This window comes from Melitaea cinxia, chromosome 22 (assembly GCF_905220565.1).
Source record: "Melitaea cinxia chromosome 22, ilMelCinx1.1, whole genome shotgun sequence".
Lineage (NCBI taxonomy): Eukaryota > Metazoa > Arthropoda > Insecta > Lepidoptera > Nymphalidae > Melitaea > Melitaea cinxia.
Window position 1 is genome coordinate 6844711 of NC_059415.1, and position 12426 is coordinate 6857136.

General features: G+C 32.0%; 1 protein-coding gene across 1 annotated transcript in view; it reads left to right on the forward strand.

Annotated features, from left to right (window-relative positions):
* Positions 1 to 12426, forward strand: part of LOC123664524 (protein Wnt-4-like) — a 102362-nt gene that overhangs the window by 83909 nt on the left and 6027 nt on the right. Inside the window, exons 2-3 of the mRNA XM_045599061.1 lie at positions 2206 to 2353; positions 7410 to 7530. Of these exons, the coding sequence (XP_045455017.1) occupies positions 2206 to 2353; positions 7410 to 7530 (269 nt within the window). The remainder of the gene's footprint in view (positions 1 to 2205; positions 2354 to 7409; positions 7531 to 12426) is intronic.

Genomic DNA, 12426 nt, shown 5'->3' on the forward strand with positions numbered 1-12426 from the left:
TTACATTTTTGGCAGATATTTTGGTATAGTTATGCAAGTAATCGTCTTAATATAGGTGGTGGTAGGTTCGATATGCGATAGGTACAGATATGTATCTGTAAAAACATTTGATTCTGGGTTTTGGGCCATATGCGTGTTCCCTTTGTGTTTCGGAAGTCGCGGTTTTTATCCGGTAGATAACCACTAAAAATAAAAAGAACAATATTCAAACAAAGAGGTGCCTTTATTAATATTGCGTCGTTTACATGCTAGTTAGATCGTATTAGTATGCATTCTAAATTAGTATACTCGGACATCTCGGCCAACTCACAGTGGAGCAACGTGGTAGATTAAGCTCGAATCCTTCTTGTACATGGAGAAAGAGACCTATGGATGAGAGCAGTGGGATGTTACAAGCTCAATCGTGAATCGTGATACATCTCGGAAATATGATAGTACTTTATTTTATTTTCTAGCTGCAAATAACTTAAACTAAACTATTCTTCGAGTAAGAGAAAACGAGTAAAGTATTCGGATAAAGGTATTTGTGAAAAAAGTCTTTCATTTGCTTTGGTAACTGTTTTTGTAATGGTCATCTGTTATTAAGCCAAATAAGGGAATGCTGAAGGATTTTAAACTTAATGATTACATAAAATTGAGTTCAAACTGTATAGTGAAACGTATATTGTCACACTGAGTTGTGAATTGAGCTATAAACGATAGAATGTTAACAGTTACATACCACAAAACTGTAAAACATAGGTACTTGTATTTATTTGTATTCACCTGTCTCATCTTTTAAAGTTTTATTCAAGCGTGATCAATTCCTACGTCTTATATTACATTGTTATTATTGTAACTCAAAGTAGAACCCCACATTTTATAATCGGTTAAAATCATTTGATCTTTGATACGTATTAATTGGTAGGCGTTAAATGGGTAACACTATTACTCAGATAAGCCAGTTTATTGTTCCACAACACGCGACTATTTAGTTTTAATTTCTTGCAACACTGATTGATTGTGTAATATTCTGTCATTACACACCCCATGGAAGATGGTCGTTAAAACAACTTAACCGCATTTGAAATGTTCCATTTTTAAATGTAAGGTTTTACAAATAGGTAAACAAATAAATATAAACACGTAAATTAAAACAAGATGACAAAAAAAAACCTTTTTCAAGAGTTCATTTTTCCTGTAGCAGAATAAAGTATCGTCCGTACAAAGAGCCTATTCTTGTAAAAAAAAATACGTGGAAAGTGCTTAAGCATTGTGACTAAGAAAAGGCACTCAATTTTAATTGACCCACATAATGAATCTAGGTAGCTGCGAGACTGCCATACAGAAATATTACGCTGTAACCCCCATCTGACAACATGGATGACATAAACAAGACCCCTTCTCCCTATTTAAACAAGTTGAATGCGCTTCCCCGAGCCGCAACCTCTGCACGTGCGGCACTCAAGGTCTCACAACCCTTTACACATCCTCTCGTGTTTGCAATTAAAACGAAAACCCGAACGGAATAGACATACAGCATCTTCGCGGGACGAAATGAGATAGCGCGCCTAATTTACCCGAGCACTTTTTATTTCCACTTGCACTCAAGGGAGGTCGTCGGCCAATCAACGTACTGTGGCGCGCCCGTTCCCATTGGCCGGTTTGAATACAGAATTTTTTCAAACAAAAGCGGAGGGTAGGTAATAGCGAGTTTTGTTTTCTTCGAGTGGCATTTCTCATTCGAGTGCCAGAGTTCGTACGGAGCGGACGTCTCGAGACTAATTACCTTAGCTTACATGCATTGTTTACGAGGGTGCTCTCGCTAAGCTCTCTTCATTTGAATTGTCAGACGATGATGTTTTAACATTGTTATTTATTGTACGGAACTCGTTCTCGGTTCTCGAGCTAGGTGGAATTGCAGAGCAAGCAAATTAGCTATGTTTATTTCACTTACAATAACTCTGTCTACAATGTTTGCCGAGAACCGGGATGCGGTGTTTGCTTTCGTTCAAGTATAACGAGATACATTCCCTACATTTGAAAGGTATCTTATTATTTAGTATGCTAATTGTGTTTACTTCAATATTCGTCGAAGAAGTGGTTACTAATGTTTGTTACCTTGTTACGATGCTTCGAATGGTACGAGTAATATATGGACACAATCAGAAGATCTTCCTTTACTATCTAAGGTCTTACTAAAATCATTTTTGTTTGGTCTTATAGGAATCTAGCGGCTCCGATTCGTCCCGTTCAAACATCCAACACCTCCTTGGAATCGATTCCAACGCTGCACAAAGAGAGCTGTCATCGGTTGGAGTACCTTGTTGAGCGACAGAAACAACTGTGCATGCTATCCGATAAAATGGTTCAGGTATGATTAATCTTATTATGTTATACAGATTTTCCTTCCATATATAATCTCAAGAAATATTTATCTTGTTTATAATTTACTTCAAAGTTATAAATGTAAACAGCAAGTTCACTGTTTTAGAGATATTAGATCAAACAAGTCAAGTTTTGTTTGTATGCAGTTATATAGTTGCGTACAGTTGACTTATATGACCACCAATTTACATCAAAGTACAAAAAATTGCTTTAAGGTTACGAGTAGATTCCTTATAATGCTTCTTAATTTGAGTCATATTCATTATCTGTAAAAAAAAAATTGAGAGAAAATCGCAATGTTTACACATGTTTAACCTTACACTTAGCGCCAGCGCCATCTATTATTGAATAGTAGAAACATAAAGAAAACTGTTCTGTTTGAAAAAGCTTCGAGCATGACTCGTCACATGATGCAAATACGTCACAACGGAATTCACATACATATGAAAGTTTTGATGACGCACCGTTTATAGAAAATCCTTAATAATTTGAATAACTATTAGGATTGTCAAAATTAGTCTGTTAGATCCCGAGATAAGAAATATTTAAAAGTAAACTAACTGTTGACAATTTGTATAGTGTATACCTAATTTTTAATCTTCACAATACTTTGAATTAGAAGATTTTTGTGAACCAATTGAGTAGATCATAAACAACAAAAATGTAATATTAATTAACACCTGTACACACCTGTACACTTACAAGCACTAGTGGGTTTGTAAATTTAATAGCCAAGGCGATTATCACTCATCGTCATCTGTCTATATTTTGAGCAGCTTAATGTTGTTAACAACTCGAATAATAGTGAATGCTTAAAATGATTGTCTACCCTCTTTATAAAATTTTACCGATGTGTCAAATCAGAATTATTTATTGATTAATTTATAATAGTAAACGAATGTAATTATAAATAAGAATATTAATTATTGATTAAAAAAATTATTACATGTATTTACTAAGCTATATCATAACAATTAATATTAACTACGTCATAACCGTTGGGCGACGATTGAATACTTGATAACACCTATATTTCTAAATTTGAACAAATCTAAGAATATTCTAGAACCTCCCCGAATTATTGACAACATTACATCAGAAGTACTCAGACATTCCGATACTAACTACATTAACCCTTTACCATATCACGATCGCCGATAAACTAAAGGCCTGTTCCACCGCTTGTGGATAAAGTTTATCCTGCACATAAGTTACGAGTAGACTTAAACAGCAGGTGGTAGAATAGGCCTAAGGAATTGTTTCTCCTCATTAATAAACTACAACTTTTAGATTCATAATAGCAAACGTAAATACGCCGTAAATATAGTGGAATTTGATGGTGAAAAAGAACAATGTTCAATAAATTTTTACCTGTTGGTTACCTCCATCTGTCAAATAGCGTTATCCACAAACGGTGTAATAGGTCCTTAAAGGATACGCCATTAAACGATGTTATAAACAGCAGCGCTCATCTATTAGCAATTAACTGCGATAATAGCAATGAAATAAAATATTTATATACAAGATTTTATCAAAAGATTGCACTGACGATATTTTTCCATGTAATTTTCTTAAGTATACTTCGGTACGATTTTGCATTAAGCAAATTAAGAAGTTGGTAGATGATTCTTTATTATAAAGATGCTAATACATGCAGATTTTATTGTGTAGTTATTTCTTAAAGGTCAAATTGCTTTAATGGGTTCTCAGATGTTACGACCTTTTAAATCATAAGAATTTTAAGAATCTTGTCGTTGGCCGACTCTATTATGTATTTATTTTAAAAAAAGTTTAAGTTAAAAAAACTTTGTTTCCGTTTTTACGAAAATGGCGCGGACGGAGGAGTATAAAATTTCGCACACTTATAGTATGTATAGAGAGAAGGAGTGCAGAATGCGGATATTTTTTTTAAATAATGCATAAAAACACATTAAATTAATTAAAAAAAAAAAAAAAAATTACATACACTACCATGTATTTGAAACAAACACGCATATATACTCTTTTGTTTAATTTTCAAACTTATGATTTAAATTAATTATGGTCGAATTTCGACCACTGGGCGACTATATTTTTAAATAAGCTAGGTTTTACGATTTATTTTTGTTTTACCTACACATTAGGGAATTCTTAACAATTTTTAATATCACAACAATTAATAATAGTGGGTACATCGTTCCATAGCTTAATTGGATAAAGCACCACAGCACCAGTACACGTCAGTCGGAGATGCAGGTTCGATCCCCGCTGGAACGGTCGATTTTTGATATGATATTTAAAATTGTTTAACTTAATTTTAGTTACAACTTTCTTGCTAAAAAATTTGATGAAAATAGTCAATATTTTAAATTAATTTAAAGTTTTTTTCAAGTAATTATTAAAAGTGATAATGAAAGTATCTGATTGCTATATTTATTTTGAAAACTCGACACACAGACAACTCAAAAGACTTGTGTACTTAATAATTGCATTATGGCGCTTATGTTTAAACGTAAGCTTACATTGTTGTAGACTTAAATTCCGTTCCTTATTTTGTTCAATTTTAATTAAATGACGAACATTATAAGTTTATATTGTGCTAATAAAAATTATATTTAATGAAATTTGTAGAAGTACGGTAAAAAATTATTTGATTAGAATATAATTATACACCCATTAGCTATTGATTACAATTTTCATTCTGATTATTACTAATTAACATATTATAAATTATTACAAAACATAAGAGACATGCAAGTATGTGATATAATAGGTATGTGATTATGTTTAGTTACTAAAGTATTTATAGTATGCTAAAGTATAATTTACAATAAACTTGTTTTTTATTCGGTTTTTAGTATTCGTCAAATCATTAGACATTTTTATGACGTCCTTACTTCTATCTTGTAAGACTTACGGCCGTTGCCTATAGAAAAAGAACAGTTCGTGCTTCTTCATCATTTCAGCCTATTGCAGTCCACTGCTGAACATAGGCCTCCACAAGTTCGCACCAAAAATGGCGTGAACTCATGTGTGTTGCCCTCGCGTTCTTACTAGCCGTTAAATTTTTAACGGCCCGTAACGCAAACGCATGCCTATAGAATTTTATTTTACCGACGGTTTGTACCTACGAATAGGAGGACTGTTTAGTACCTACGTTAGAAGAATGTATGAGAAATAAGTAAGAGGACGAATCGCTGTCAAAAAAGTACCATTACCGTAATTAATTACTGGCTGATTTTGATCGGTGGCCGTGTATTGCTATTATGTACTTATCCAATTTACGTGCTAAAATTATCGAAATATCTAGTTGAAATTATTCAAATAATGACTTGAGTGACTTGATTAGTTCTTGAATGTAATATTAACAATCATAGAAAGTACCAAAAGCATATGTTATTGAATTGAATTTATAAGAGTTTGTGATCAGACTGATTTTTGTTTGCTGTGGCTTCAATGGAAAGCTTACTCCTTGATATATATACATATTTACTATAGTAAAAGTAGCGGTAATATTAAGTTGCGTCATTTTCTATAGGCAATGGGCATTAGTGTGATTAAATACCTATAACGCTTTAAAATAAATAATTGTTTGCTCGCTAACAAGAAAAAACCGACTTCAATGACATCGATAAGATAAACACGGTCAAATTTAAATGGTACCTTAAAAATAGTAAAATTAAACCAGTAAAATTAAACCATTAAGTATGAGCTTTCGATTAAAATCAATCATCAAAAGAATCATCAAAATCGGTACACCCAGTGAAAAGTTATGCGGTATAATACAACGTAAGTCAACGAAAAAATAGTCGAGAAAACACATTATTAAATATAACTCAAAAATAACTTCGCAATTTAATTTAAATGGAACTAAATGACACACACCTTCATTTATTAAAATAAAAAATTATCGAAACCGGCCCACCGAGTCAAAAGTTCTGAGGTAACAGGTTCATAAAAAAAAAATCGATACCTACGATTTTATTTTTGTGTTACCCACACATTAGGAATTCTAAACATTTAAAAAAAAAAGTTTCTCCTGTCAAAGATTTTCATTGTAATATGAAACTTTGAATAGTTACGGGTCTCTGTAAAGAACTCACTATAGACAGCGCCACGGTTCGCTTAAACCGAAAATAAAAATCATCATATCAAAAATTTCGCTCTAGCGGGTATATCGTTCCATAGCTTAATTGGCTAGAGCGCCGACACGGTCAGTCGGAGACGCGGGTTCGAATCCCGCTGGAGCGGTCAATTTTTGATATGATATTCAAAAATGTTTAAAAAAAATCGATTTAAGAACCTCCTTCTTTTTTAAAAGTCGGTTAAAAAATTAATCGCTTACTAAAAAATCATGAGATGAACCAAGAAAAGATTTTTTTTTACGTTAGTAGGATTAATACTTTAATCGTTTGAAATGAATATTGTGGTAAATGGTATACTTCGATATGTGACCGTGTTGCAATAAACTTAACTAAACATACATATTTTAAACGTGTTTGCTTTACAAACGGGACATTGAAATCAAAGGCACCAATTATTCATTGTATAAATAGTCAGTACTTTCGATCTTTTAATCTTATTTTTGCTTCCGTTTGCTGGCTTGTCACTTGTCTCTCTAATCACTTGGATTTAAGACTTTGTATATTGAAAGATTACATAGCAGTAGTATGTACCTATGTATGTTCAGAATTATTTTTGTTATTTATGACTCTATTGCTCACTTCAAAAATGGTATTACTTGTACTTCTTTTTAGTGTGTTTTATTTTACCTTTTTGGCAACATGGAATACAAATAGTGTATATTTTTTTATAACTTACGTAATTTAAGAGGCATTAAATTAAACCTTATTTGTGAAAACAAAATCCGCGCGCTATTGTAGTGTTGTAGTGTAAAAAATTATATTGTGCATAAACTAATGCTTCTATTTGACTAATTATTGGGTACATAACTTGTAAAATTGTATCTAGTATATGCAGTTTTGTTTAATGCCTCTCGTCTATCTATCCTTAAACTGCGGGTAAAAGGTGGTCCTAAAAACTTTTCGTAATTTTTTTTCCAGGTTATTCAAACTGGAGCTCAGCAAACAATCGAGGAGTGTCAGCATCAGTTCAGAAATAGTCGTTGGAACTGCAGCACTGTTGAGAACGGCACTGATATTTTTGGAGGAGTTCTTAAATTTAGTACGTCTAATCTTATTTTAATACCAGCTTCTGCCCGCGACTTCGTCCGCGTGGAACAGTTACTTTGAGCGAACTGGGGAAGCTCTGAATAAGAAAAAACCCCGATTTCGAAATATTTTTCATGGGTGCTCCGTTCCTATTGGTCTTAGCGTGATGATATATAGCCTACCTCAATAAATAGGCTATCTAAAACTGTAAGAATTTTTCAAATCGGACAAGTAATTCCTCAGATTAGCGCGTTCAAGCAAGCAAACAAAACAAACTCTTCAGCTATATAATATTAGTTTTAATATACGTGTTTCAAATCGTACCTGATAGTGATCGTAACTCGTAGTAGGTAATATATCCGCTAACCAAGTAGAGTTGCGTGGTGGGTGTAAGATACGACATTTCTCCCACATGAAAAAAAATCATGCTTAGAAGTCTCAGCAGTGAGTGGTTACAATCTAAATCAGTCAGCCGCGAAATATTTTAAATTGTTGTTTATATTATGTACAGCATTAGTTTTTTCTTTCTAGCAAGTGTGAGGCTTTTGAACAATTTCTTTGTCCTACCAAATGTCGAAATTTAATCCTGTCGTAAGGGACAGTTGTCTTTGTTTATTTCATATTGTATTGAGTTTAATACGTCACGCTGCTTTAATACGGGCTGACGAATATAGATACATTACGTACGAATAAGTAGTCTGTTCTATATTCAAAATGTAATTTTATATTTTTGTTTTCAAATATCCCATCAACTTGACATATGAATAGTTCGTTCCAAATTTAAAAAAAAGTATAAATCACGTTTAGAAAATAAAAGTTTCAACAAAGATCAACCTTTTAACCATAAAGTTAAAACAAAGAATTTCTTTCCTCATCTACAACTACTAACTATATCGTAAGCTTCTGTCTTCTCTTCTCGTATCGTAAGCACTTCTGTTTCATAAACGCGACCATCAGTTGTACTGACGCTTCAGCCTGTAATATCCAACTGCTAGGCATAAACCTCTTTCTCCATGTAGGAGAAGGTTCAGAGCTTAATCCACCACCATATTCCACTGCAAGTTGACGGATATATTCCCTACTATGAGTGACGATCGTTATCAAGTGTACATGATAACATCCGGGACCGACAGCTTAACGTGCTCTCCGAGGCACGGCGTGGAGACAAGGATTAACAACCAGACCGGAAATGATTATTTGTATGCACACTAATATCTACTGCGAGCGAGAATCGAACCCGCGACCGACGGTACTTAGGTGCCGCCAACATGGCACACGCACCATTGCACTAGAGCGGTCGTACAGTTGTACTTGTGACCTAATATTTGTTTCAAACGGATCTAAATATTTGGCAAATCATTTCAGTCGTGTGATAATTCAAGTCGCTTTTAGACCTTGATTAGAGCGATTTAGGGTCCATGCGTTTAATTATATTGGATTTAACATTTGCAATATCTTTGACTTAACTACATACTATGGAGTTAGATCATAATAAATTAATTTTATGTTATAGGTCTGCTATATATAAATATAACTAGCTGACCCTGTGAACTTTTTTTTTTGGTACATATACCTTTATATGTATAAAAACATAAACTCTAACCTAATAATAATGATTAAAAAAAAGATTTATGCAATTTTGTACAGCTTGTTGTAAGTTTTACCCTTTAATATATTTTGGTGATTCATTTTTATTAATACAAAATATAAATAAAATCTTTGTAATGTTGGTTAATGGAACTAATTTTTGAATGTTTTAGAAAGTAATTTAGAATTAATTAAACAAAGCGATAGGAGCTACAAGAGGAACTATTTGACAGCTAATACCTGTTACTTTTTGTTGCAAAGTTATTAAATACATCTTTATAATAAATAATTAAGTAAGTATTGGGTTTAGTTTTTCAATTGGCAGTAGCGAAAGCTACAGTAAAAGCAATAAAGTTAATAATAAGGTGTTTCATACTCTCCTCATGTTTTATTACACACTGTTAATTCCACTTCAATATCTAAATTAAATGGCGCATAACTTGCACTGAACATCGTCGTAAAATTTAAAATTTCCGCTCAGTTAGTACTCCGATACAAAGCGACTTGTAAATACTTAAATTATCATCTGTTACAATAGCTTAAGTTTCGTATGCACTGTGCGTTATGGAATACGCGTTTTTTTCACTTACAAGTGTATAATAATATTACAAGAAGAAATAATAATAAATTAAGATTTTTGTGATAGTTATTTATAAAATTTTAAAACGACTGACATGTTGTAATTTAATTCCTTCACTATATAAAAAATTAAGTATCATTTTCAAAAAAATCAAGCTTTTGCGCACATCCCATATTAGCGGAACGGTAGTTGTAAACACGAATGCGAGTAAAACTGCGAGGGCTCTCTACTAGTATATAATAGTAAGCACTGACGAATGTTTACAATCACAATAGTGAAGCAATTTTACATGTTGGTTAATTAATTACATCCTAATTTTTCATAATCTGCTTATTAAATTCTGCCATTAACCTACTAATGATTACTAAAACTGTCAAAACTAATGATAAAGATATCAATCAATAATATTATATTCTAGAAGTATAGAAACGCCCAGTTTGTACGAGGCCTTATCTCGGCGAAACGCACTGTTCAAAGGATGTGCTAAGTGAAACCCACATGCTCTTTGATGTTCCTGTATGGCTTTCAAACGATCTTCGTCCGATCTGTTTATATTTGAATCTCATAGTTAGACATAGTAATGCTGATGCTGTAACAACACGTGAATCAGCTTAACTCGTTTATTGTTTAATTAGCACATTGTAGCAAATATAGTATAATTATATCTTGATTATTTATTTATGGGTACAGAATCTTCGAAAAAAAAAAAACGAATATTTGACTAAAATTAACTTGTAATTAAAAATGGATTTGAATACTTAAACAAATTCCTGGTTGCTTTTTCGTCTTTTTCTTGATTGCGGATTAGAAAATAACGTTAACGTTTTGGATATCAAGCTAACATATTGTTTTTAATTTCTGTTTTAGTTTTAAGCCTTTTTTATACATAGATATGCTTCCGTTTGACCGGTATTTCACCTGATGATAAGTGAATATAAGATGGAGCACGCTTACTTAGAAGTAACCTATTCACTCGCGACTTAAAGATCCCCAGGTTATAGTTTTCCGGAAACACTGACGCTGAGTACAAGACGCTGGTAGAGAGTTCTAATCTTTGACTGTACGGATCAAGAATGTACTAGCGAATCGCTGAGTGCATTTTTTTTTACTTTACCTTTGATAATAAGACGAAAATGATTAATGATATATTTTCCGTTATCTTTTAACGTTTGTTACAGTAGTAGCCAAGTACAGGGCTTAAACCTGTGTTGAAATTGATACATACAATTAAATTATACTACGTCGAAATGTTTATATTAGTTCATGACTAGTGATATCAAAATAATACGAAGAATTTGTGGAATCTAATATTACAATAACAAATATCCAAAAACTCTAACTATAATTACATAGGAAAATGTATAATATAATTTTATTTTCAAAAAGTTAAATTTTTTACCTATATATTTGAAAATATTTAACACATTTGAGGTGGAATATAATCAGTTTGCAACTGATGCAAAAATTCCTTCTTTCAAAATCGATTATATCGTAAGCAGCTGTAACATTTGTCTGGCTGACGTTTTCGCATAAATATATTGTAATATTCAATAGATTAAAATCGTTCCAGATTTCAGAATAGGATTTAGATAACTGACAGGTTTATTTTAATTCGTAGACGTTTGTAAGCAATTTTAAATTTTCGACTTTTTCTAATATCATCTCCTATGTCATCACCTGTAGCGATCATTTATTACTACTATTTTAAGTGTTATAAATCAAATTTCTGCGATTTGAAGTATTATAAATATTTCAAATTGCAGAAATTTAATGCATTTAATTCACAAAATTCGATTCCATGAAAAATAATTTTGTTTGTTTATTTATTGTATTTATTTTACAATAACTTAATAAATATAGTCATTAAATTTATTTCTAAAGTGTTGTGAATTTTTTTCTTTGATATCTCGATATTACTAGGTATTATTTTTTTATATGGTCAACATTAAAAAAAAGCCTAGCATTCCCATTCCATTTCCCAGTACAATCTACATCGTAAATCTGAAGATTTTTTTGTAAAATGATGATTCGAAAATGCTTCTGAAGTGGGTTTGTAAATATTCAAAATATTATTTCACTTTTTTCAGTTTCAGGCTGAGCACATAATATAAAAGACAAATTAATGATAATTTATAACACTTCTGTCAATTTTGAGATCAGACAAAAATTTCTTGAACCGAATTTTTTTTTTAAAACCAGAAGTAATAAACTTCACAAAAATAAATTGTTTATTCAAAATGCGCCTTATGAGCTATGTTCCATGTTCGATATATTGAATAACTTCAAGATTGTATTCAAGGAATTTCTTCTCTTCATGTATCTTGTTTATTTTCAAATGTCGATTACTCGGATCACGTGTGTACTTGTTGACGGAGCCGCTCAGTTTGTTTAACATATATCACTGTTAACGTAACCAGCGTAGGCCGAACCCTAGAACTTTGTACAGGTTTTGGAAATGTTGTCTTTTCTCTTACTCCGAAACGACTATGCGGGGATTTGTTATTGGTTATTTCTACAGTTGGTCGGTCAGTGAACTTTTTTACATGTCGTTTTGTGAAGTCTTGAAGCTATATTATGTTAAATACAATTTAAAGTTATTTTACTGAAACATTATTTAAAACTCAATTTTAGCTAGAGATTCACATTTTTCAAATTTTTGCAATAACTATTAATATAACTAAATATATAGTACATCAGATTTATAGATCTAGAGATCTATAGAATATATCTATAGATATACCT